Genomic DNA, 27,621 nt, shown 5'->3' with positions numbered 1-27,621 from the left:
TGCCTATATACTTGTTGCATCTCCTGCAGCCCCTTAACGTAGCTTGTTTTAGCCCTCTAAAGAAGGCGTATAGAGATAAGGTTAATAAGCTTATGCGCAACTAGATTAACTATATTATAAAGTAGGAGTTCCTGCTATGCTTTAAAGCAGCTTATAAGAAAGCTATTACCCCTAGCAATATCTAGGGAGGGTTCTAAGGCGCAGGACTAGTCCCTTATAACCTAGAACGGGTTATATTAACCCTTAATATAAAGCTGCGCACTCTATTACTACTACTCCCTATAAACAACAAGCCCTAGCAGTTGCAAACCCTAAGCAATACCCTAGAACTTAGGTTATAATTAATGCTTGTAAAGACAAGGATTTAGAGGCATATAGACAGCTCTCCTATATTAATAGTTAAGGCGTTTAAGAAGGTGTTAAAGGGGGCAGCAATTATTGCGCATAAGCTAGTTTTAGCACAACAGGAAATTAGCAAGCTTTAAGTAGCTAATAAGGCTGCTATATAATAAAAATTATATAAAAGAAGGCATATTTATGCTAAGGGAAGCCTTGCAGTTAAAGAAGGCTAGCAGTTAACTGCTTTGCAGGAGTTTAGGGCGCATAGTAATAGTAAGAGGGTAAAGAAGCAGGTGCGCGCTAAAGGAGGTGAACTATCCTAATAATGCTGTAGACAGTGTAGAGAGGGTGGGCACAACGCGCGAACGTGCAAGAATAGAGCAGATAAGGTTCCTAAGTAATACTATAGCTTATTTTCCTTTATACAGCGCTAATTTATAGTATTTTAGGCTATAATAGGTTAGGTTTTAGTGTAGTCTTGGTAAAAGTAGCCTGCTCGGTATACTGGCCCGCTCGCTATACACCTATATTACTCCTTATCCTTATTACTATTATTACCTACTCTAAAGATATAATTAAGAATACTAAATATCTATATAACCTAATTAGATAACACCTTATAAGTAGTTATATACTAGCTAAGCTACTCCTTAGAAAATATAAGGCAATTAGTAGAAAAAGATTAAGCAGCTACTCTAGCCCTATTAATCCTAACTATAATCTTGTCCTACTTAGCCTACTTAGTCTCCTTCTTCTTCTAATCCTCCTCCTTCTTCTAAGCCTAAACGTAGGTAGCATACTTAGTATAAGTATTATTCTTAGTAGTAAGCTAAGTATTAGCAAGAACCTACTTAAGCAATTAATAATTAACATTAAATAATATAGGAACAGTAATAATAAGAGAGGGCAAGCAAGATATAGGAATAAGAGATTTTATTTAAGAAGATTAGCATAGACAAAGGTATAAGAGAGTATAACTTATAGGTAGAGTAACCTTATAATTAGAAGCAGCAGCCTTAAGCTAATTATAGTATAAAGAAGAATAAGCCTAATTAGCATTACTCTTCTAAGAAATTATATAAGACTTTAAATTATATAGATAGGGAGGAGCCTTATATAAGCTAAAGGGACTCTAATTAAAAGTAATAAGGCAAGGATTAGTAGGGAACCTTATATAAAGCTAAGAACTAGATTAGTAAAGCTTAAAAAGTTACTAATTATAAATATACCTTATTAGCTATAAAGACCTTCTTCTTCTTCTTAAAAGAAGGAGCTAAATTAGATAGATTACTAGGAGTAGAGTGCTTAGAATTACCTTTTAACTTTAGAATTACTAAAGTAGGATTAGTAATTAAGTTATTAATATAATTAATTAAAGGATAAGTAAGACTATTAATTAATTAAGGAGCTAAAGGCTTAAGCTTATTAAGATGCTAGGTGTGCTTAGAAATAAGTATAGAGAGATAATTATACTCTAACTCCTAATCTATAAACTACTCTCTAATTAGCAAATAAATATAAAATAATTAAGATTAGGAAGACACCTATAGGACAATTTTTATAAGTATATTTAAGGCAATAACTAAAGAACTAAGTAACTATACTATTTATAAGAAGGTATAAGTATATACTATACTCTATATACTAATTACTACTACTACTTAACTAATTATAACAAATCTTAATCTTAAATATAGTAGCTTAGGTTTTCTTAATACAGCTAAAGCATATATAGACTTAAAAGTTGCCTTTAATTAGTAGAAGCTAATCCTAATTAGACTAAGTAGACTTATTATTATCTTTATCTATAATATAAGCCTAATAAGATTAGCACTATATAGGAGTGCCTATTAGAGCTTTAGGAGTAGTAGAATAGCCTAAATAAGTCTAGCAGATAGTAGAGGGTGTAATTAGAGTATTACTAGGTAACTTACTTAAAGTAGAAACCTTAATTAACTAGTTAGTGTATATTATAAATTATAATTAGGATAGCTATACTATAATTAGTAGTAATTAGAAGGTTAGTATTAGAGTAGAAAAGGGCAATAATATTGCACAAGAGTAATTAAAGGGTTAGAGTTTAAGTAAGTAAGCATGCTACATAATATTATTTATTTACTATAGGGCTTAGCACAATTATTTGCTTACTTAATTAAGCAAAGCACTAAGAGTAGTTATAATAGCAAATAAATAGTAATAATAAACTTTTAAGATTATAGATTAAAGAAAAGAATTATTATTGCTATAGTAAGCAGGTGCAACAATTAATAGATTTATGCACCTAAGGGGTATGTTATAGCAAGTTACTAATTAATAACCCTCTAGGATTATAGAGAAGGTTTAGATTACCTAACCTTAATTACCTCTACTATATAATAATTATAGGACATAGTAATCTCTAATTAGCTTAGTATCTTAGCCTAATTAAGCTCTAGAACAAGGTATATGTTTAAGTAGTTGTAACACCTTAGAGAAGACAGAGAACCTAATTAATTTACTTAATTACTTGTTCCATGTCTATTAATTAATTTAGTTGCTTATAATCCTTAATTAATAACATTAACTAATATAGGCTATTCTAGCTTAAAATAGCTAAAGGGTGCTAATATTGCCTTAGTTAACCCTATAGTTTAATACTATAACTATAATAGTATTAGACACTATATAAGTAGCTATATAAAGCCTAGCAGGTCTATAAATAGTAGAAAGGGCTCTAAAGTAGGAAAAGAAGGAGTGTAGAAGTGATTAGTCCTTTCTTTCTTACTTACATAGCCTAAGTGCAAGAAAGTAGGGACCTTAGCACCCTATAGGATATAATAAGGCCTTATCTATCTTAGCTTACTACTATTAAGATAATAATAGGCTAGTCTAAGACTATAGAGACCCTAGTAGATCTAGGCTCTTAGCTAAACCTACTATTAGTAGTAGAAGCAAACAAGTAGAGTCTTATAATTATCCTACTACTATATATAGTAGTAGAGAGTATAACTAAGGATCTAACTATCTATAGCAGAACTACTATTAATATAATAATTAAGGACTTAAGGGGCTAAACTTAGGTCTATAAAGTACCTTTTATAGTTACTAATCTTAGAAAGTATAAGATATACCTTAAGATGCCTTAGATTAATTAATATTAACTAAGGGTAAATATCTTAAGTAGAGGAGTACTACTATATAGGATAAAGGATAAAGATATACCTTATTTTAAGTAGGTTAGTATTAAAGATACTAAATAGTTTAAGAGCACTATAAGATAGTCTAGAGTAGATGTCTATATATGCCTTATTAGCTTTATAAGCTAAGATGTGCTAAAAGGGCCTAAAGTAGCCTACCTTCTACTATAATACTTAGAATATGCTAATATAGCATTAGAATAGCATTCTATAGACCTTATAGAGTAGAGCTTATATAACCTAGTAATTAATCTAGTAGAAGGAGAAAGTTCTCCCTACTAGCTAATATATAGGCTCTTAGAGGTAGAGCTTATAGTACTTTAGAAGTATCTAACTAAGTTTATAGCTAGAGGTTAGATAAGGTAATTAAGATTACTAGCTAGTGCACTAATCCTCTTTATAAAAAAGAGAGATAGTAGTTTAAGGCTATATATTAACTTCTATAGTACAAATAAGATAACTATTAAAAATTAGTATCTACTACCCCTAATCTTAGAGTTGTTAGAGCACCTATCTTAAGTAAAGTTGTATACTAAACTTAATATTAGGGACACTTATTATTAAATTAGGATTAAGGAAGAGAATAAGTAGAAGATAGCTTTTAGGATATATTATAGTTATTTTAAGTATATAGTAATACCTTTTAGCTTAATAAATATACCTACTTAGTTCTAGGCCTATATTAATAAAACATTAGTAGGCCTAGTTAATACTATCTATATTATCTACTTAGATAATATCCTTATCTTCCCTAATTTAGAAGAGGAGTATATAGCTTATATTAAGGAAGTACTTAATAGACTATGCTAGTTAAAGCTTTATATAAAGCTTTTAAAGTATAAGTAGCATACTATATCTACTAAGTACTTAGGGTACCTTATTATATCTAAAGAGATTAGTATTAACCTAGAATAGGTTAAATTAATCTAAGAGTAGCTATTACTATATATAGTAAGGGATATTAGGATATTTATTAGCTTTATAAATTACTATTATAGATTTATTAAAGGATTTAGCTAAATTATCCTACCCTTAACTATACTTATAAGGAAAGAGCTAAGGTAGGCTCAAGGTAGCCTAGCTATAAGAAGAGAGGAAAGTAAGGTATTATAGTTACTAGAGAAAGTAGTATAAGCCTTTACCTGAGTTAAAAATATATTTCTTAATATACTAATATTAGTACACTTTAAGAGGAATAGAGTAATAAAAGTAGAAGTTAATACCTTAGGAAGGGTAATTGCTAGCATATTAAGCTAGTATAGCCTAGATAGGGATAGAAAGTCTTAATAGAGGCTAGTTAACTTCTTTTTGTATAAATTAATCTAAGTAGAATATAATTATAATACTTATAATTAGGAACTTCTAGTAATTAACTAGAGTTTAAAATACTAGTGCTAATACCTTAATAGTATCTATTTTAAGATACTAATAGACTATATAAACTTAAAATAGTTTATAGAAACTAAAACTCTTAACTACTACTAAGTAAGATCTTACTTAGTGCTAAGTTAGTTTAACTTTGTTATTACCTATTACCTAGGGATTATAAACCTAGTAGATAGGCCTTTTAGAAGGCCTAATTATATAGTAGAAGCATAATGTCTATCTTAAAAATATAATAAGATCTTTATAAAACTAATAAGGGATATACTTTCTAATAAGAGAAAGAAGACTTTATATATTTTATTAGTGCTTATAAGGAGTAAAGTAAAGGATAAGATAGAAGAATTATTATTAAAAGTATATAAGGAGTTTAAGAAGGCTAAAGTGTTAATATTAGGAGACCTAGAGGCTAATTTAGGCTAAGAAGTCTAAAATATTAACACTAACATAAGCTTAGACTTATTAGAGGATAAGTAGGCCTAAAGTAGCCTAACATAGCCTATTATAGGCAAATCTATAGTAAAATAGTTAGAAATAACTAAGAACAAAGTATAAGCACTAAAAAGGTATTATAATAACCCCTTAGCTAGCTATTTTAGTATAAGAAGGATGCTTAAGAAGCTTTAGCACTATTATAGTTAGAAAGGAATAAGAGAGGATATTACCTAGTATTACTAAGAGTATATACTATATAAGAGGTTTACCCTAGCAAGATATTATCTTTATAGTCTACTTATACTATTGCTACCCCCTATATAGGTGTAGGAAGAAGTAATAATAGATTTTGTTATAGAACTACTACTAAGCAGGTTCTATAGGATAATATATAATACTATCTTAGTAGTAGTGTGTTACAAACCTTAGAAGGGGCACGGTGGAAGATAAGAGATAGAAGGATTAATAACACTTAGAGACAACCTAAAGGTCTTTAAGAAGGTTAGCATTTAAGGACTAATAATAACATAACCCCTCCTATTCTAAAGTCTTAGTAGAACGCTACTATAGAATAAGTCACATGCTGTTCTAAGGAATCCTATAATGTTCCAAGCTATTCTAGTTTAGCATAACAATAGAATAATAGAATAAGTATAGAATACTATACTTACTTAAGTATATAGTTAGTAGGAACACAACCCTTATAGTTTATGTTTAACCTAAGTATTAATCTATAATATTAGATCTTAACTTAACCTTTAAGCTAGATAGTCTACTCTATACTACTTATTATTACCCCTTACTCTTAAGATAGATAGATTGTATCTATACTCCTTAGTATAAGACCCCTTTAGTTTCCCTAATAGTATTTATCCCTAAGAACTAATTAAATAGTGCTTCTAAGCTTTGCTTAAAGTATAACCTTAATATTTTAAACACCCCTAAGATATCTACTATGTTAGGAAACTAAGCTACTCCTAGCTTAATGTCTAACAATATAGATATAACTAACAATAGTGCTGCCTATATAGGTAATATTATAGTTAACAAACCTAATCTCTATTATAGTAAATATAACTAGCTTAACAATTAGCTTATATAATAGGACTTATTCTTCTTGTTCTAGGGTAAGCGCGTTAATAAGATTAAAAGGGTTATGCTTGTTAGCAGCTATATGCGTAGCACAGTATTTAAGTAGATTAAACCTTTTATATAATAATATAGTATAGGTAAAGCCCCTAATAATATAGATGCCTAGATAAAGGACTTTAACACTTTTAAGGAACAAATTAAACCTATGTTTAGTATATTTAATAAAGTCTCTAGCATAAGATATAAGATCTAATATATTAAACAAACTAAGTTAGCTACTAATTATGCTATAGAGTTCTAACAACTTACTATATATACTAACTAGGATAACACTACACTAGCAACTATGTTTAGACAAGGACTTAAGCTAAAGATTAAAGAAGAGCTAATGCGCACTAGCACTAGCACTAACACCTTTACTAAATTAGTTAATACTATAATTAATATTAATATTAAACTATATAAGCTATAGTTAGAATTATAAGATAACCCCTAAGCAAGAGTTACTAATTCTATACTATAGACCTTTAGGAACTAATAGAAGAATAATATCTAATAAGGATAGCATAGAGGATGCTACTAGTCTAACACGTTATAACAAGTCTATACTAGAACTAATATAGGTTACTATAGTGCTAAGGCTATAGACCTCTCTAACATTAATAAAGGACCTAAATAGTAGAATGCAAAGAATAAGGGTAGTTTTAGAACTAGTAAGCCCCTAGTAACTTGCTATAGCTATAGCAAAATAGGCTACTTTGCTAGACATTGTTATAGTAAGAACAAGGTTATGCAATAACTTAATATAATATCTAGTAAGGTTAGACCTACTAATGCTAGTAATTAGGAAATAATTACTAATAATATAGAATATCTTATAAAGAACCTAGAGATAGAATCTAGAATAAATAATAAATACATTAAACCTAATAAGGACTAACAAAGTATCTAAAGTAGAGCACCTATACTATATTAGTATAACAAACTAAATAGGTCTACTAAATACTAAGAATATTATAACTAGATACTTTAGGTCTTAGACTAATAACTAGAGGTTAAGCACTAGGCTAATATAGTATAATACCTTAGCAACAAGCACATAACACACAATAATAAAGAAAGCATAGAGTATTATATATAAAATAACAACATACTTAATATTATAGATAATAAACTAGTAGTAGCTTATATTTAGTTACTAAAGCTACTATAGAGTTATAATAATAGCAAAATACAGGCTATAGTTGCTTTAGACCTATAAGTCTATAAGAACTATAAGAATATATTAGTATCTATCTATAAACTCCTAAAGGAACCTAAAGAGTAGTATAATAAATAGTTTATAGATTACTAGCAAAACAACTATATAACTATCAAGATGCTATAGCAAGCTAGCAAGGACATCCTAGCACAAGGTAAACTAGACTTTAGGCACACGCCTACGTAATATAGAGCAACGCCCTAGTACCTAATAGACACAAGGAACCTCCTCTACTATACTATTTTATAGGTAGCCTATAGCACTAACTTGTATATAGCATACTATAATAATAAGATAAATAGTAGATAGTTCCCTAGTGCTAGATACTACTACTATAATAAATAGTATAAGTGCAAGAACAACACTTATAAAGTATATTTATAGGATAAGCAAGAATAATACTACTTCTTAGGAGAGAAAGACACCTAGTATATATGCATTAAATAGTTATCAATTAATAATTACTACTTAAACCTATATTAGTAATAATACCTATATAATAACTATAAGGGCTACTAGGAGGCTAAGAGGTAGTATAGATTCCTTAAACAAGTTAATAACACTAATAGTAAGGATAAGTCTTTTTTAGACTAGCATAAATAATATATACTAGGGATTAATCTATTAATAATATTAGTACTAATTACCTTATATTACTCCCTATTAAATTAGGTAGAGTATAGATGCAGGCACTATTAGACTTAGAATTATAGTCTAACTATATCTCTTTATAAGCAATATAGCTAGCTAGACTACGTCCTACCTAGAAGATAGAACTTTACCTACTATAAGTAGCTAATAGAGAACCTATACCTAAGGAATTAGAAATAACCTATAAGGTATTATCTATTCTAATAATTATCTAAGGACACTATAAGGAAATTACCCTAGACACTTTTAGAATAGCTACTTATAATATTATATTAGGAATTCCCTAGTTATAAAAGCATAACCTATAGATAGATTAGGCGCTTAAGAAACTTTTACTAAAGCACTATAAATATAGCATAATATAGTTAGAACCTATATAGACTATAACATAACTAGTAGATAAGAAGATAATTAGTAATATTACTTTAACTAAGATGCGCTAAGATAGAGCAGTTAACTATATAGAGAGTAACTAGCCCTAGCCTTATAAAGTAGCAGTTAAGAAGAAATATATAACTCCTAGTATTTTAGATATATATTAATAATATGTATAGATATTTAAAGAAGAGCTTATAGTAAAAGCCCTGCCTAAGTATAAACCCTAGAATTATAAGATTAAGCTCTAGGAAGGAAAGTAACTAACTTTTAGGCTACTATACTAGTAATTAGAAAAGGAACTTAGTATACTTTATAAGTATATTTAAGAGAACCTTAAGAAGGGATTTATTAGAAGATTAGAATTACCTATAGAGTACCCTATTATATTTGTTTTAAAGAAGGATAGCAAGCTATAACCTTATATTAACTTTAGGAAGCTTAATAGAATTATAATTAAGAACTACTATCTACTACCTAATATTATAGAGTTATAGGACTAGTTATAAGGAGCTTAATACTTTACTATGTTAGATTTAAGAGGAGTATATAACCTTATCTATATAAAGGAAGGTAAAGAATAGAAGATAGTATTTAGAATAAGATATAGACTATATAAGTACCTAGTTATGCTATTTAGCCTAATAAATATACTAGCCACGTGCTAGGAATTAATTAATAATATCCTTAGGGCACACCTTAATAGGATAGTAGTAGCATATCTAGATAATATCCTAGTATACTCTAAGACACTAGAAGAGCATATATAATGTATTATAGAAGTGCTAGAATGCTTAAAGCAAGTAGAACTCTAACTAAAACCTAAGAAGTATAAATAGCATAAGGAGGAAGTTAAATTCCTAGGGTTTATTATAGGTTAATATAGAGTTAAGATAAGTAATACTAAGATTGATATAGTAAAGAATTAGCCTACCCTAATAATAGTTAAAGGGATTTAAGAATTCCTTAGGTTTATTAACTTTAATAGATAATTTATTAAGGATTACTTAAAGAAGGCCTTACTACTTATAAAGCTTATATAGAAGGACATACCCTTCTTATAGGGAAAAGAACAGGATAACGCATTTAAGTTATTATAATAGGCATATATTAACCCCCTAACACTAATTATATTTAAGAGTAATAAACTACTTTAAATAGAAATAGATACCTTAGATTTAGTATTAGGAGCATATATTATATACGAAAAAGATAGATAATAGCACCTAATTACTTACTACTTATAAAAGTTCTTAGGACTAGAAGAATGCTATAATATGCATAATAAAGAGCTTTTAGCAATTATGTTATCTCTAGAATATTAGCAAGTATATATAGAAAGCTATTTAGATCTTATAATCTATATAGATTATAAGAACTTAGTATATTTTACTACTACTAAGACTCTAAACTAAAGACAAGTTAGATAGTTAGAAATGCTAGGCTAGTATAAATTCAAGATTCTGTACACCCTAGGCAAAGACAATAGTAGAGTAGACGCGCTTAGCTAACAATACAACCTAGCAGGCAAGAAAACAATTAATAGAGCTGTTATCCTTAGAATTAACAAGGACAGATCTCTTAGACCTTTATAGCAGCTTAATAATATTATATATATATTATAAGAATGCTATATACTAAGTTAAGTACTAGATAACCTCTAAGAAGGAATTATATATAATTACTATAATAATCTACTATATAGTTACCCTAGAATTATAAGGACTATAGAACTTATTAGATAATATTATAAGTTCCTAAATATAAAAGACAAGGTTACTAAATATATTAAAGAATATATTAACTATTAGCAGAATAAATATAGTATATATGCTAAGTATAGAGAAATATAGGCAATAGAACTACTAACTATACCTTAGACAAACATTATAATAGATTTTGTTATACAACTACTAATCTCTAAGGACCCTATAACAAACTATAATTATAACTTAATATTTATAGTAGTAGATAGATTTATAAAAGCTACTAAGTTTATACCTTTCTAATATAGCTATACTGCAGAGTAGCTTACTTAAGTATTCCTAGATAGGATTATTTAATACTATAGCATTCCTAAATTAATTATTAGTAATAGAGATAAGCTCTTTACTTTAAATTTCTAGATAATATTCCTAGCAGCAATAGGAATAAAGAAGAAGCTTTCTATAGCCTATTATCTATAGATAGATAGATAAATAGAATAAGTAAACTAAACAATAGAGATATATCTCTATATCTACTATAACTAGCAGTAGAATAACTAGGTTTTACTCCTGCTTATAGCACAAATTGCATATAATAATAAACTATTAGAGGTAATAGGCACAATACTATTCCTTATAAAGTATAGAAGATATCTAAATCTCTTTATATAAAGTCTTAATAGTAATATCTAAGCAGAATTAGCAATATCCTTAGTATAGAGACTAAAAGAAGTATATTAGAAATTGCTTAATAATATTACTAGAGCTTAGTTATAAGCAATCTCTTATATTAATAAGAAAAGAAAAACAGCACCTCTACTAAAGAAGGAGGATAAAGTGTATCTCCTTATAAAGAATCTATATATAAGAAGACTAATAAAAAAACTAGACAAAGTTAAAGTTAGACTATTTTTTATTTTAGAAAAAATTAGCCTAGTTAACTATTAACTTAAGCTACCTAAAGACGCAAAAATATAGCTTATATTCTATATCTCCTTGTTAGAACTAGCTAATGCTAGTATACTAATCTAGAAGGACTTCTATTACTAGAATAATAGTAATAATAAATAGGAAGTTAAGAAAATAATAAAATATTAAGGAACTAGACTAGATAAAGAGTACCTAGTTAAGTAGTTAGGATACCTAGACTTAGAGAATATATAGGAACTAGTAACAAACCTTACTAACTACTACTAACTAGTATAGAAGTACTATAGTTAGCTATAGACTCTTTTATAAGGCCTATAGCACCCTAGGTAATTAGCAAAGTATATATGCTAATAGACACTATAGAACAATTAGCCTCCTCTACTAAATTAAGTTCTCCTAACTTAATTATTTTATTTACTAGGCCTAATGCTTTATACTATACGTAATCTTTAGCCTGTTTTAGAATCTTCTTATTCTATAGTAACTATATAATAATAGTAGCTAGTAAAGTCTTATTATTCTCTACCTTCTTATAATACTTCTTATAAGTATAGTCTAACAACTCCTAGAACATGTTAATATATAGCTTGCTAGCTTTAGTATACTTAGTATACTTTATTCTTTTTAGAGTATTAGGTATAATATAGCACTTATAGCTTTTAAAGAAATAATAGTTATAAGGAACTTTAGATAGTATATTAGCTTAATAAATTTTAAGACTAAGATAAAGGTTATAGATATATAAGAATATCTTAACTTACCTATTACTAGATATAGGGACACTTAGCTATATATAATCTTATTCTTAACTTATATAGTTTAAGAATAAACTAGATAGGAAGGGGAGGTAGTGTTATAATCTTATAAAGGAGTGCAGCATAGTATAATAAGTAACTAACTAGGGTCTATCTAGGTTATAGGAGTATAGCAAGTAGGACTTATAATTATAGTTATATAACTTACTTATTAATAAGCAAGTGCATAGACTACTACTTATTAATAAGTATAGTATAACTATGCTTATTAATAAGCATCCTTATTACCTTTTATTAGACATTTATTAGTTACTTATTAATAAGCAAACCTTAGCATTAGTATATAATAAATAGGAACACAACCCTTATAGTTTATGTTTAACCTAAGTATTAATCTATAATATTAGATCTTAACCTAACCTTTAAGCTAGATAGTCTACTCTATACTACTTATTATTACCCCCTTACCCTTAAGACAGACAGATTGTATCTGTACTCCTTAGTGCAAGACCCCTTTAGTTTCCCTGACAGTATTCATCCCTGAGAACTAATTGAATAGTGCTTCCGAGCTTTGCTTAAAGTACGACCTTAACAGAGCACTAGGCCTTCTATTAGGTAACTAACACTCTACTATAATACCTCTATTTTTATACTTAATTAATAAAATTATACTTCTATTTTTAATATACTTCTTTAGATTCTAGTTAGCTACTTAATATACTAATGTTAGGGCGCGTGACTAGTGTAGGTGGGCAATTAGTGCACGGACACGTTACTGGGGAGTTGCCAAAGTACTTCGTAAGGCGCATTTCTTGACATGACAGTCGTTGCGCGTAGTTACCTCCACGATCAAGCTTCCGTCCCTTTCCGTGGGGTCCGGCAAATTGTTCCAGAGCCAGACTCTCCGCTGCCACTGTATGTCAAATCATTCGGCCGTGTTGACACTGTACACACTCCTGCGGCACGAGTGATCAGGGAGACAGTTGTTGCCCTTCACAGCGCGAATGTCGGAACTTTCCATTGAGTCCCATCCACCGTGAGCGGCGCGCTCGATGGTTGCTGGCTGTCTCGAATCATTCTCTCGTGCACGGCATGCTGTGTTTAGGGCAGCAGAATACGATGCAGCTTTGCCCTTTGTGGCTGACGTTCACGTCACTCAGAAGACGAGTGCACCGCGCCCAATATAGTGCACCGCCCCCAATATAGTGCGCGCAAACCCCACCACAAGCGCATCAGACTATGGTTCCAAACAGTGTGCTGGCATACTGACGCTTCGATATGATGGTCTGCGCAGCGTCAAGTGCGTTCTTCAGACAGGCTCGTCGTTGAGTTAGAGTTAGAGTTAGAGTTCTCACTTGGCACAGCTCCAATGCGGACGCTGAGACCTATCCACTAGGTACCAGACAGCGTGTCTCTTTCTAGTGTGGGTCTAGAGCCTATAGTACCTCCGCTCTAGAGCGTGAGTACCTCCGGTACGGAAGCGTTACAAGATCCTGACCGGAGCCCTCCGGAACAGAAAGATTGGGGTTCGGGCCGGAGGGATTCAGGTTTAGATCTGAGAGACTCAGGTTTGGATCTTAGATTTGTCTAACATTAGGCATCTGTTTTATTCCTGCAACTTTCATTGTGTGTTCGTTAATTGTTCCGTTTATAGCTACCAATTGGCACAAAGCAACGTTGTTTGACCAGCCCGAGTCTGCAACTAACCTGCGTTGAACAGCGCGAGTCATTGCAAGTGCGACGAGGCCTTCACGAACAGTCAATCGGCAGTCAAACGTAAGGGTCGTGCAACCCTGAAAACGCAATCTTGACAGCGACAGGAACCCCGCAGTAGCCTCATGGCCATAGTGAAGCACACGAACAGCACTCCCAGTGCAAAGTATGGTAAGACTTGATCTAGGCTCAGTCTCACAAGACTTCAAGCCATTCGAATAACTACTAGTGGGCGGAGTGCGGACCGATCACTCATGATCCGGCAACTCCATCTATGGAGTCTGCCTTCATGCCTAGACAACTTCACAATACCTTCGATACTACCGCGCTTACCACACGGTACAAATGCTAAGCTGCTCCTTGACTTCCACGCTGTGTTGCCCCTTTGCGGAAATGAGGACAATCGTAACCACATCCAACCAAAGACGTACGTGAGACTAGCGTCCGGCCGCCAGGAGAGTATCATGATGTGGAAGCCCGAGTTAGTTGTACTGTCAACAGAAGGTATCCCGAATAAGTGACCTTAGAAGGCCAGTATTTTGTCTGCGGCTGTGATTTGAAGCGAGCAAGGGTATATCAACTGCATGACGTTGGCTGACCATAACACTGACTATTCATTCGTTAGGGCCGGCGGTATCTCGTACTTCTCCTACGCTCACTGAGGCATTTGTCGTTTGCAGACTAGCAGTGGAGATATGAGTGGCGTGGAGAGCTTCCGGTTCTAGACTGGGTACGCCTTCGCTGAACGATGGAGCAGTATAAAGTTCACGAGAACCCCATTCGTAGACATCAACCTATCCCTCCATCAGCTGAACAACATACCTCAACCGCAACCTGTCTCCTTCAAAGCAGAAGTCGTCTACCTTCACGATGGCAGTCCAGCACATTATCAAACTCTTTTCAGTCCTTGCGACCATCTCGCATGCGGCGCCTACTACAGAGAATACCTCTGCATCTCAATTCGACGTTCCGCTTGACAAGCGTGCCGGTCCTTGCCCCTTCACTGGTGCTATAGACCCCGCTAAAGTCGCCGCTCAATTGGCGTCTTGCTCATCGGTCACTTTCAATGCTGTCCAAGTTCCTGCAGGCAAGACACTAGATCTATCTGGACTGGCTGATGGCACAGCTGTTAATTTCCAGGGGATCTCGACGTTCGGCGTTTCGAAGGGATTTGCTGGCCCGCTTCTGCAAATCAGTGGCAAGAACATCGTCGTTACTGGTGAGACTGGCGCCAAGCTTGATGGCCAAGGTGCACAGTACTGGGACGGCCTGGGCAGTAACGGAGCCACACCAAAGCCAAAGTTTCTAGCTGCTCACGATCTTATTGGCACATCGTCAATCACTAATCTATACCTCGAGAATACGCCTGTTCAAGCTGTAAGCATCAATGGATGTGACGGACTTACAATCAGTCACATGACAATCGACAACTCAGCTAGCGACAGTCTGCCCTCTAATAAAGCGGCGCACAATACAGATGGTTTTGACATCGGCTCCAGCACAAACATTATTATTAATAAAGCGAGTGTGCATAATCAAGATGATTGCGTAGCGATCAATTCCGGAACAGTAGGTCCTTCCGCTTCTGCTAAATCATACACATCCTAAGTGTACACGAAGGGTATCACTTTACAAAACGGAAACTGCACTGGTGGTCACGGTCTTTCCGTTGGCTCAGTGGGTCACGGAAGCACTACTGCCAGCAATTCCGTCAGCAATATCAAATTCCTCAGTAGCTCGGTTACAAACTCGGTCAATGGGATCCGCGTAAAGTCATTTTATGATGGCACAGGCAAAATAGACGGAGTAACCTACAATGGAATCACTCTCTCAGGAATCACCGGGTACGTTGCACTATTGCTTTTGGCAGTTGTGTCGAGTCTACGCTAATAGTGCTCTAGTCATGGCATCCTGATAGAGCAGAACTACGACGGCGGAGACTTGTCAAAAACCCACGGCCCTGGCTCTGGTGTTCCTATCACCGGCCTAACATTGGAGAGTATTACTGGAACCAATAGTGTTGCCACTTCTGGCACCAATGTTGCTATTGAGTGTGCTAATTGCAGCGGATGGACCTGGAACACAGTTTCTGTCACTGGCGGCAAAAAGTTTTCCTGTGTTGGTGCGCCCTCTGTTGTTCCGGCAGGCGTCTGCGCATAATTGCAAGGGTCTCTATTCAGTATACAACACCACTCTGTGTTTTTTTCACACCGCACTCCTGGATGCAGAGGCCACTGCTCTGTATCTAGGTATAATTACCTAGAACTGCGGTGTTTTTTACACTAAAAACCTTTGGAAGTAGATAGAGATAGGAACTAGTAACGTACTGGATGGGTGAGTTGACCGGATGGGTGAGTTGATCACTCTGCCAAGACCCCACCAAAGTTCCACCCTCTTTTAGCCTACAACACCCTATTATAGGCCTATAAATAGTAATTTGATATATTATAGTATAGAAGAGCTATCTATGATCTCTTTTAATATATGCGCAAGTTATGCCCTATCTCCTAGCACTACTTATAGCGTCTTATAGTCTATTAATCTTTATTAGTGCGCACTATCTTCTTTATATGTTTACTATTACTATATACTGCAAACTCCTCTAGAGTAGTTAATTATACCCTCTCTTTAACTATTAGAGTTCTCTCTTACTATAAATGCTTTCTTTTATATAATTTATATTATGTTATAGCCTTATTAGCATCTTAAAGCTTAGAAACCTACTTGCGCACTAACACTAGCAAATACGCTATTATCTTAGTGCCTTTTAAGAGCTTTTCTAGCGCGTTTATAATAGAGAAAGGCAAACTATCTATATACTTTTAAATCTTCTCTTAAACTAGCTTTAATTAAGACCTAAATTCTAGAGTATTCTAGGGTATATAGGACTACTAGGGCTTATTAGAGATAGGAAGTAGCAATAGAGTGCGTAGTTAAATGTTAAGGCCTATTATAACCTATTCTAGGTTAAACAGAACTAATCTAGCACCTCTAAACTCTCCCTAGATATTACTTAGAGTTATTACTATATTATATGCACGTTTAAAGTATAGCAGGAACTTAAGTTTTAAGATATAGGTAATCTAGTTATATATAAGATCTTTAGCTTAGCACCTATATACCTTCTTTAATATCGCAAAACAACCTATATTAAGTAGCTATAGAAGGTATAATAAGTATAGAGGTATATAGAGTATAATAATCTTCCTCTTCTTATAGTATTATTAGAATTAGAGGGAGTTATAGCTCTTATAGCTATTAATAATTAGTAGTTAGTACTCTCCTATAGTATGCCTCCCTATATAGGCTTTAAAGTGCTATAGCTACTAGAATCTAAGCTTATTTATAGTCTAACTATTCTTAGAGACTATAATAATCTAGTTATAGGGTATTATATCCTCTTTATACTAGGCAGAGAGGTAGTTATAGCCTTAGAAGATAATAAAGAGTAGAATAGCCTATCCTATACTATTTATGCCTTAGATAACTATTATCTACTCCTAATTACCCTGTTAAACTACTTTTAGCTACCCTTAACGCTCTAAGCCTATAATAACTACTCCTATTAATATCTAGCCTATTATAAACCTAGTCTTATTAAAGTTATATATATCTTAGTTCTAGATACTATACTTAGCTTTAGTATTCTATATAAGGCAGAACTAGCCTTATATAATCTCTAGATCCTTATAGAGGGCTTGCTTATAGTTATACTTACAATTAAACCTTACTTAGAGCTTAGAGTAGCACTTAATAAACGTGTTAGGCTATTTTATACTAATATAGCCTAGATTATACTCTTTATATAAAGAATTAGCTATATTAGCTACTATAGCTAGCTAGGAGGCAAATTCTCTTATATCTAGGTTAAGTATATGCTAAATAATTACCTCCTTCTTATTCTTATCTAAGTTCCTTAATTCAGGTATATAATTAGCTTATATAGGTTATCTAGCGTGTTAATTATATAATATTATATAAGGTGCGTTATAGAGGGTTATAGCGCGTTATAGGGAGATTATTACATCTTATTTAATAGCCTAAAGCGCAATCTATATCCTAGCTTCCTTTAAAGGTCCTAATTTGCGTTATTATTATAGTATTATATAAGAAGGTGGAATTTTAGTAGGGTCTTAGCAGAGTAATTAACTTACCTATCTAGTTAACTTACCTATCTAGTTAACTTACCTATCTAGTATGTTAGTCTATACTTACTTATTTATAATACTAATTCTATCTCTTCTAATTTAATCTCTCTATAATTCTGTTATATTTAGAGAAATTTAGCCTAGTAGAAAAGAAGGATAAACAAAGTTATACTTAAATCTATACTCCTAGTAACTTAAAGAACACTACAAAATCTAGGTACTTCACTACTATAATATTTTAGCAATGCAAGTTCTATATAGAATTAATAAAGTATATAGAATTAATAAAGTCTAATATTTTAAGGTACTATCTAAGGTAGTTGAAGAAGGGTACTAAATTGAAGAACACTAACTCCAAGCTTTTCTACTCCATGTTAGGGTATCGTTACGCTCTATGTTGGGCTGATATATAGATATGTACAGTTTGCCCGTGAGGCTAGCGCCTCGAGTACGCCGCGACGGGGGGTTTAGAATAACCCAATGCGTGGTCGCCAGTCGTTCTCTGATGCAGATTTAGGGTTGACAACAATGTGGTATGGGAAAGGGTTGGCATCAGTAGTCGTGATTGGCGGAATGTGGTCTTTGTCGCGGTTTACAATGCCGATGATCTTGTGGGCAGCCTTTTCAAGCGACTTGGTCATGGCACGGCGGACTTTAATAACATCTGAGCAGTAGGTCAGTCGCAGCGTCACCATCTTCACGCTTGCAGAACATACCAGCTTCCGTCCGTGGCTGGGCGAGGGTGACGTCTAACGTCCACTGCTCCCAGCAAACATCCTCGTCTGCTTTGCCAAAGAAGTATGTCTTTCTCCGCTTCTTCTCGAAGAACTGCACTACAAGTTGGCCTCTCCCACGTTGCTGATGTGCACTGTCTATTGCTCGCACCAAAGCTACAGTCCTCTGGTCGATCAGAGTTTCTAGGTCCACATCGTCGATGGCGGGGAGAGTAAGGTCGAGGAGATCACGAGTGACAGGCGATATGGAGGTGAAGTAGCGGTGGAAGAAAATAGTGTGCAATATCGCTGTAATGTACGTCAGCCATGGCCTTGGTTGTTGCGGTGCGTGCCGGTGGGGTGCTCCGGACCCTCTGAAGACGCGGAGGAGATGTGAGACTATCCAGGAAAGGTCTGAAACTTGCCCTTCACCACATCCTTGACACAGGCCAGGTCTGCGAAGATTTCGAGGTTGTACTCGGGTCGCCGGCGTTGTTCCATACTGACAAGAGCAGGTTCGATGCCAGTCTCACGCCGCGCGGCGCTCCCAGTCTGCACTGTCGCGACAAAGCGATCGTTGACCGAACGGTATCAGGCTGTCTAGTCTGCGGAACTAAATGTTTGTGTATGTGGAGGCAAAGTGTGGAACAGGTGCAATGGTTGGGGTTGAGGGGGTTCGTGCTCGCGATGGGCTGCCGCGGGGCCACAACTCAGGTGTCTCGCCTATCAGAGCTGCCCCAATCCATTCTTTGCAAAGCAGCCTAACCGTTCTTCACAAGCTTGTCTCAGCCACTCTCGGGCGATGACGTTTGCAAGCACATCTGGCAGCTGATACATCACCTGCGCAACAGACAGAACGGCACCGTCGGGCCTTGGTGCAGCCTGTTCGCATGCACGTTCCTGGCTGCAGTCATACGCTTATGGCCGGCCCGTGGCCACCCTTTTGTCAGCAGAAGTGTGGCGCTAGAAGCTGCATTAACTCAATTGTTGTACACATGTAGTCAAGCGTGCTGCGAGGCAGAACACCCGATTAGCCATGTGTAGCCGCAGTACAAGGCGCCATGTACCAACTCGTCCCACAATCTAAGTAGTGCCCTGTACACGACACGAGAGCTTTGCGCTTGCGATACGCCATCGTTGCCATCCTCACATGTTTCAGGATGAACGGCACGCGGGGCGTGAGCGAAGTCCACAATAACGTCAGGAAACAACGTGAAGACCTTGTGTAGGATACTGCCGCCTTCAATGTAGGGCATAATTGCCTAGATTTCAGCTTCAAATGTTATGGCTACAAGTTCAGCGTTGAAGTTGGTTAGCTTCAGGATCGCTTATCCGCCGTTCGTCCCAGAACATCAGGGCCATCATCAGTCCTCACGGTGTGACCGCTTCTGAGGTCAAGCCGTGGCCGTGTTTCTCGCTCAGAATTTCCATCCCGGAATCGAGCTCGTCGAAGAAGCCGTACTGGCGTTGCATCTGCTCAATACCGTGCTCGTCCAAATGGGGCAACTCTCTCGCAGCCTTGACATAGTTCATACCTTCGATATGACCCTTCGCAAAGATCAAGTCGATCTCTTCGAGCGAACGTCTGGCCGTCTCTGGGTAATAGATGTAGATGAATGGTAGGAAACACGCATTGACCACGGCAAAGAATAGATACGTGCCCCAGCCTGAACCGTTAGCCCAACACCACCACCGGAACAACAAAGCTTGCTTACCGATATTTGTTATCATTATTGGCGTAATCATGACGATCAGAAAATTGAATAGCCAGTTGGTGCATGTAGACACAGCGTTCGCTTTGCCGCGTGTCTTGATGGGGTTGACTTCGGCTGGATACAACCAGGGGAGAGGCAGCCAGGTCGCGCCGAAGAAAGCGATGTATGTGAACAGACCAACAGCTGCGCCTTTAGCAGCTTGCGCATTACCCGGGATAAGGGCACCAAATACGAGAACCATCGACAAGCCTAGGGTGTTTCAGTGAATGTAGTGGAAGCGACACAGACTTGAGTACTTACCCTGCCCAACGGTACCAATCAGGAAGAGATTGCGGCGACCCACACGCTCAATGATAAACCAGGATGTGGTTGCAAATATAGAATAGACAATCATGTTAATCCCACCCAGTAGCATGGACATCTCGTGAGTCTGTCCAATGGATGTCTCGAACAGGATTGGGAAGTAGTAAATGACGGCGTTACAGCCGCCGATCTGTTGCATCAATTGAGACGATGCCCCAAGCATCATTCTCCGGAAATGCTGGGTCTTGCCATTGGTGAATAGAGCGCTGAACGGCGTGTTGCCGCCCTTGTGACCAGAAGCCCGGAGCGAGTCCATGATAATGTGCGCCTCAAGGCGAGTCTCATCTGAGTCAATGCTGTATCCACGCAGTGCTGCAATGACCTTGATTGCATCTTCATGGCGATCTTTACTCAACAGCCACTGATGACTGTTAGTGTGTGCACTTGTCAGAGAGTTCTGGAGGACTTACGCGAGGTGACTCAGGTAGGAACATTGGGCCAAACAGAATCACAAGTGCAAAGCTTATCTGGAAAGCGATGGGAAAGCGCCACGAGAGTTGATCAGGGCCAAAGGAGCAGCCGTAATCCGTCCAGTAGGCGATCAAAGTCCCGAAAGCGATGACGCCGCCTTCGATGCAAATCAAAAGCCCTCGATTTGACGTCTTGGAACATTCGGCTTGGTAGGTTGGGATCGTGGCTGTATTCATTCCGTTACCAACCCCGGTTATGGTTCTTCCCAAGATGAACTGCGCGCCCGCATGGTAGCCCTTGATGGGTGTGATCTGGATGATTGTTCCAATGATCATGATGACCGCACCAATCATGATGGCTCGTCGACGACCAAGAGTATCCCCATACAACAGCATCGCAATGGCACCGGTAAGACAACCGATCTCATAGATGGCAGTCACGAAGCCTTGCCATGTCGAGTTGTAAAGAATCTCGGGAAAGTATGCGTTGAAAGGCTCGGCGGATATGATCCCCGACATGACGCCCTCTATACACAAAGTTAAGAACATCCTATGCAAGATAGATACTAGGTACTTACGGTCATAGCCAAAGAGAAGGAATCCGGTTGTAGCAACCACTGACACAGCCGTGCTCAGTGGCCGGCCTGTAAGCCCCATGAACCTGGGGTGTTGGGTATCGTCCGACATCTCGACCTCTTTCGTCGCTTTTAGGAATATGCAGATAGCCGTGTCGCTGTCGTTTGTGCAAGACAAGGCTAGCAACGGGGAAAATGCTCAAGTCGCGCAGTTGGTCTCACAGTGGGGGATGCGAAACTATTTGTCTTTACGCCGATCTCCCCAGATCTCCACTTCCTCGGTCGTGCGCACACAATACCCTGGCACAAGGATTGCAAGCTGCAGGAGGCGTGGGCTGGCGGTGCAACGTCATCTCCAAGTGTTCGGCAATCTCCAATGATTCTGACAAACAGGCCGCGACCCCTCCAAAGCATCACTGCATAACTTGGTCAGACAGATGCCTTAGGTGCGATGTACCGAGGCAAGGCCGCACATAGACTCATATTTGAAGCGCGTGAGGTCAAACTAATATGGTGGCACCAAGCCTCAACGGGCCAGCAGCGGGATGGCTTTGTAGATCTCTTGGGCGTCAAACAGCCTCATCAGCTGCTCTTTTCATCGTCAACCTCCATTTCGTAGAGCTAGCCTCATATGCAACCTCTTCTGTACCATTGGTGAAATTGCTGACTATGAGCAGTGAGCCTCATGTCTGCCACAGCTGGTGAGAGATGCCAGACTCAAAGGATGCTCTTGCAAGTCGCAGCGGTCGAGGCATGATGTGACGCGCAGGGATAAGGTGCTCCAAAAGGTAGGCATCCTGCGGCGATTCTTTCCTCAAGTGCTACCTCGCACGGGTAAATGACCGGATCTGTGATGGTCAGATCTACCATGCGCGGCAATTGCAATGCATGTGAAAGCAGAGGCCTGGGACACGAAGGCCAGTGTTGTGGTTATGTCAGCCTCAGCCGGTCCTCGTAGTGCAAGAACTCTTTGAAGAGAAGGGATCAATTTGTAGTGCAGGTGGACTATATTTACGATGGGAGCGGGTGTGGAGGCGGGTCGATTGTGGGGAAGGGGCGACGGGAAGCCTCGCCAAGTTGAGATCCCGGCCCATCGATTACCGAGCCTTGCCCGAGCCGCAACGCGGAAAACACGCGTCAGGACAGCAAAGATCACGACCACAACGACATGGTCAGCACCAAGCGCAGACGAGACGACACCGAAGAGGAAGGGACACCACAAAAAAGACGCGCCCATCTCGTCGACGATGAAGCGACTGGCACCGACTCAGATGTCTTGGAGGTGCAGACACCGTCGCGAAGGGCCAGAACTCAGCACCTGACAGACTTCGGAACGCCGAAGTCGATCCTGAAGAAGACAGGTGCGGCCAGTGCCTCCAATTTTGCCACTCCGAAGTCGAATCGCAAATTGTTGTTCGAGACGCCTACAGATTCTGTGGATGAAGACACTCGCCATGGCACGCCAACAATTGTCCGCAACGCCGACCGCAGCGCCAGACGCAAGAGCAACCAGCGGATATACGAACGGGCACTCCATGGCGAGGAAGTTGACGAGGAGGCGCTCGACGAGGAGGAAACTCTAGCAGAACAGATTCTGGAAGGTGAAAACGGAACAGCACCGATATCCACGGCACTAGAAGAAGTGCCTGTGCCGGAGACGCCGTTAAAACGTGGCAGAGGTCGACCGAAAGGCTCGGGGAAGAAGAAGCCCAAGTCACCGACGCCGCCAGCCGAGTTGCCGCCGCACGAGGAGTACTTCTGGCAAAACCGACCCGGTGGACTGAAGACATCCAACAACACGCTCTCTACGCAAAGATTGCTCAATCACGACGAGTACTTTCAGGCCGTGTCCAACTACAACGACTGCCATGAGCCTGAGGTAAATTTCCTGATTGATTTACACGGCCGTGCCTTTGATCAGTGGATGTTCGAGCTTAATGAAGGTTTCAATGTTTGCCTCTATGGCTATGGCTCAAAACGCATGATAACTGAACAATTTGCGGCTCATCTGTATCGCCGTCTCTTAGGGACGGCGCCTTACAACGGCTCGAGGAAAACTCCCAGGATCGCAATGATCAACGCCTACGCTGCGGGTACTACGATGAAAGATCTCCTAATGACCGTAGTATCGACCATCATGCCAATTTCTACCAAGCTGCCTAATCAGCCGGCTGTACTGCTTGATTTTGTGCTTGACTCTCTGTCAGACGAACCGCCTCCGCATCCCGTCTTTATCATTCTAAACTCTATCGACTCATCATCGCTACGGAAGTCGCCGATACCATCGATGTTAGCTCGTCTCGCCGCTCATCCGTCTGTCAGTCTGATATGCACAGCTGACACTCCCAACTTTGCACTGCTGTGGGACGTAGGTTTAAAGACGCAGTACAAGTTTCTCTTTCATGACGCGACCACCTTCGCACCTTACGATGCTGAAATTGACGTCGTGGAAACTGTCAACGAGCTATTAGGGCGTAGCGGCCGTCGCGTGGGAGGTCGGGATGGGGTAGGTTTCGTCTTACGGTCACTGCCTGAGAATGCGCGATCGCTGTACCGCATCCTCGTAATGGAGCAGCTGACCCTGGAAATCATGGAGCAAGGCCTCGACGAAGAAGACGACGATCCTACAGCAACGCCCAAGCCAAACAAGATCGCAAAAGCCCGGACGACTGTCCCCGAGTTCAATCGGGGCGTGGAGTACCGCGTCTTGTACCACAAGGCGGTGCAGGAATTCGTCTGTTCTAGTGAAGTCGGGTTCCGAACCTTACTCAAAGAATTCCACGACCATCAGATGCTTGAAAGTCGCAAAGATGCAATGGGGACGGAAAGATTATGGGTGCCATTCAGGCAAGAAGAGTTGGAAGGCTTAGCAGAGGACCTTGCAAGCGATGCATTCTGAGGGGCAGACACACAGCGAATATCGACCGACGGTCTCCCCTATGTATATAGAAACAGGAAATTGGTCGCTTGGCTCGGTTGGTCCAAGTGACAAAGCCTTAAGATGGCTTAGCCCTGAAAAAACCACAGCTCTCCCGAGGGGAGCAACAGTTATCACTTTACATTTTTGACGATGGAGTCTGTCGTAACGATCCTCGAAGTTGCCCTTGCCTTCTTTCCATGACAGTCCTTGAGGGGATGAGAGTGGACTGAATACAGAGCTCGCATGCATCTACGCTGTTGACATAGCTGACGCTGATAGAGATGTAATTGAAGGCTGGCTCTGAGATTCGTGTGCAGGAGGGTTGCGCGCAGTAAGCTTAGCCGCAAGTTTGTCTGCCTCGGTATTTGCTTTGTCGCACTCTTCCTGCAAGCTAGGTAAGGCAAGTAGCTGTTCCTTAGCATCCTCCTCTGCATTTGCCAAGATCTCCTTTGACTCTCTAAGCATCAGCTGGGCAACCTCGTTTTCTGGTTCCAGCATCTACGTTATCAGTAAGAGAACTGACAGGAGTTAAGCATTTCACTTATCAAAGAAGCAGTAGCGTGTTCTACTGCCTCCCTTGCGAATAGCAGATATTCACCATCCATCGCTTCGCCTAGAACGTTGCAACACATAATGCGTAGGATTAGAGGGATATGTGGGTCTTGATAGAACTGCCAAGCTAAAGCCTCAGCTTCGTCAGCTGCGCCTTTAACGTATAGCGAGCATAGTTCAAGATATATGGCTTTGTAGACTTTCTCAGCGTTTGTTAGAGGCCAACGCATGGCGCTCATATTTCCGAGCCGCAGCAGAAAGTGATTTCCAGTGGTGATTATAGGAGTTTCAGCAGGAAGGGGAAGAAAGAGGAGCAGTACAAAAGGTTTTTGGTGAAGAGGTCGTGGAGGTGTTTCCATGCGAATACTGTACGCAAGGTGACTAGTCAGACACTAGGCTGTGTCGAGCCTAGATCGTTGCCCCAACTTGAACATCGAGAATCGCCATCCAGGAATTTCATACCACAGCAACCACGAAACAGCCCACCATGGCGACCGCAACAATGACATATACAGACATGCCCGTAAAGAGACGGCTACCGAAGAATATGAAATTACCGCCAGAGAACGAGCGGTACATGCGCGCCTGCGCTGATGTGGCCTCCGCACTGGTACAGGATTACGAGGCCCAAGCAGATGGCTCGAAACCCAAAAAAGACCTGAACTTGAACCAACTTAGAGGCCAAATTGCAAAGAAGCATTATTTGAAGATGCAACCACCGCTCACAGCGATCATTGCGGCGGTTCCTGAACACTATAAGAAATACATCTTGCCGAAGCTGATTGCAAAGCCGATTCGTGAGTTAGCTGGATTGGATGATAACAGAAGTAATACTCACGTGAGTTGCAGGAAGTGCATCAGGTATCGCAGTTGTAGCGGTCATGTGCAAGCCGCATCGCTGCCCGCACATTGCCTACACGGGAAATATCTGCGTCTACTGTCCTGGCGGGCCGGATTCGGATTTCGAGTACTCAACTCAGTCCTACACAGGGTATGAACCAACTTCTATGCGCGCCATCAGAGCGCGCTATGACCCTTATGAGCAGGCCAGGGGTCGTGTCGATCAGATCAAGTCGCTTGGTCACAGTGTCGACAAGGTTGAATACATCATCATGGGTGGCACATTCATGTCGCTGCCGGAGTCGTACCGAGACGAGTTCATCTCGCAACTCCACAATGCACTCTCTGGATACCAGACGAAGGACGTAGATGAAGCGGTCGCGGCTGGAGAGATGAGCAACACCAAGTGTGTTGGAATCACCATCGAGACTCGACCGGACTACTGTCTAGACCAGCACTTATCCTCCATGCTTCGGTACGGTTGCACGCGTCTCGAGATCGGAGTGCAGTCTCTCTATGAAGATGTAGCCCGCGACACGAATCGTGGGCATACTGTTGCTGCGGTTGCAAAGACGTTTTGTCTTTCAAAAGATGCTGGGTTCAAGGTCGTGTCGCACATGATGCCTGACTTGCCCAACGTGGGCATGGAGCGCGATCTTGACCAATTTGTCGAATATTTTGCAAATCCCGACTTCCGCACTGACGGGCTTAAGATATATCCTACACTGGTCATCCGTGGCACAGGACTATACGAGCTATGGCGCACGGGAAGGTACAAAAACTACACACCCAACGCGCTGATTGACATTGTGGCACGTATCCTCGCGCTCGTACCGCCGTGGACGCGCATCTATCGTGTGCAGCGCGATATTCCAATGCCGCTTGTCACGTCTGGGGTGGAAAACGGAAATTTGAGAGAGCTGGCGCTGGCGCGGATGAAAGACTTTGGCACTACCTGTCGTGACGTGCGGACACGCGAAGTGGGCATCAACGAAGTGAAGCACAAGATACGTCCTGACCAGGTGGAGCTGGTGCGCCGCGACTACACAGCTAACGGCGGATGGGAGACTTTTCTGGCGTACGAAGACCCCAAACAGGATATTCTTATTGCACTACTGCGGTTGAGGCAGTGTTCCAAAGAGCACACGTTCAGGGAAGAATTGACAGGGCAGCCAACGAGTTTGGTAAGGGAGCTACACGTTTACGGTAGCGCGGTGCCGGTGCATGCAAGGGACCCAAAGAAGTTTCAGCACCAAGGGTATGGTACGTTGCTGATGGAAGAGGCGGCTAGAATTGCGGCCGAGGAGCATGGGAGCCGCAAGATCAGCGTCATCTCAGGGGTGGGAGTGCGGAGCTACTACGCGAAGTTGGGATACTACCTGGACGGGCCGTACATGAGCAAAGACCTCGAGCCAGCGTGGGAGCGTGAGTGGTAGCTAGTAGCAGTTACATGGGCGGAGCCGTGTTACGAGAGGAGACTGGATGTCGGCGATGTTGAGAAGTGGTTGAAGGGACAGATCAAGTCAAAGCGAGACGTATTATGCGAGAAGGATAGAAATCAAAGTAAAA

The 27,621-nt window shown here is 39.1% G+C and overlaps 5 protein-coding genes across 5 annotated transcripts; 3 read left to right on the top strand and 2 right to left on the bottom strand.

Annotated features, from left to right (window-relative positions):
• Positions 1–14,686: 14,686 nt before the first annotated feature.
• On the top strand, positions 14,687–15,976 carry C7974DRAFT_457457 (putative endopolygalacturonase; the record flags this gene model as incomplete). The annotated part of the gene is made up of 3 exons (XM_046146056.1): positions 14,687–15,385; positions 15,437–15,660; positions 15,718–15,976. 3 exons carry the CDS (start codon positions 14,687–14,689, stop codon positions 15,974–15,976), a joined length of 1,182 nt encoding a protein of 393 aa, XP_045995738.1.
• A 2,455-nt stretch (positions 15,977–18,431) lies between these two features.
• C7974DRAFT_435336 (autophagy-related protein) lies at positions 18,432–19,178 on the bottom strand (the record flags this gene model as incomplete). The annotated part of the gene is made up of 3 exons (XM_046145053.1): positions 18,432–18,628; positions 18,681–18,986; positions 19,103–19,178. 3 exons carry the CDS (start codon positions 19,176–19,178, stop codon positions 18,432–18,434), a joined length of 579 nt encoding a protein of 192 aa, XP_045995737.1.
• Positions 19,179–20,048: 870 nt separating this feature from the next.
• Positions 20,049–21,852, bottom strand: C7974DRAFT_315530 (general substrate transporter; the record flags this gene model as incomplete). The annotated part of the gene is made up of 5 exons (XM_046138515.1): positions 20,049–20,344; positions 20,393–20,641; positions 20,693–21,116; positions 21,166–21,692; positions 21,744–21,852. 5 exons carry the CDS (start codon positions 21,850–21,852, stop codon positions 20,049–20,051), a joined length of 1,605 nt encoding a protein of 534 aa, XP_045995736.1.
• Positions 21,853–22,908: 1,056 nt separating this feature from the next.
• On the top strand, positions 22,909–24,639 carry C7974DRAFT_415003 (origin recognition complex subunit 2-domain-containing protein; the record flags this gene model as incomplete). Its single annotated transcript, XM_046143850.1, has 1 exon — positions 22,909–24,639. The coding sequence occupies one exon, from the start codon at positions 22,909–22,911 to the stop codon at positions 24,637–24,639; it is 1,731 nt and encodes a 576-aa protein (XP_045995735.1).
• Positions 24,640–25,681: 1,042 nt separating this feature from the next.
• On the top strand, positions 25,682–27,617 carry C7974DRAFT_362802 (uncharacterized protein). Its single transcript, XM_046139744.1, has 2 exons — positions 25,682–26,009; positions 26,062–27,617. Exons 1-2 carry the CDS (start codon positions 25,700–25,702, stop codon positions 27,486–27,488), a joined length of 1,737 nt encoding a protein of 578 aa, XP_045995734.1. The 5' UTR covers positions 25,682–25,699; the 3' UTR covers positions 27,489–27,617.
• The last annotated feature ends 4 nt before the right edge of the window (positions 27,618–27,621 follow it).

The sequence above is a fragment of the Boeremia exigua genome (genome assembly GCF_020726555.1).
Source record: "Boeremia exigua strain MPI-SDFR-AT-0100 chromosome Unknown C7974scaffold_8, whole genome shotgun sequence".
NCBI classification, from domain to species: Eukaryota; Fungi; Ascomycota; class Dothideomycetes; order Pleosporales; family Didymellaceae; genus Boeremia; species Boeremia exigua.
This window is presented reverse-complemented; position numbering and strand designations above follow the sequence as displayed.

Excerpts from the sequence above, each read along its gene's own strand:
- C7974DRAFT_362802 (XM_046139744.1), top strand. The coding sequence starts at position 25,700 with ATGGCGACCGCAACAATGACATATACAGACATGCCCGTAAAGAGACGG. Across the intron at positions 26,010-26,061 it reads GCTGATTGCAAAGCCGATTC|GAAGTGCATCAGGTATCGCA; the intron begins GTGAGTTAGCTG and ends CGTGAGTTGCAG.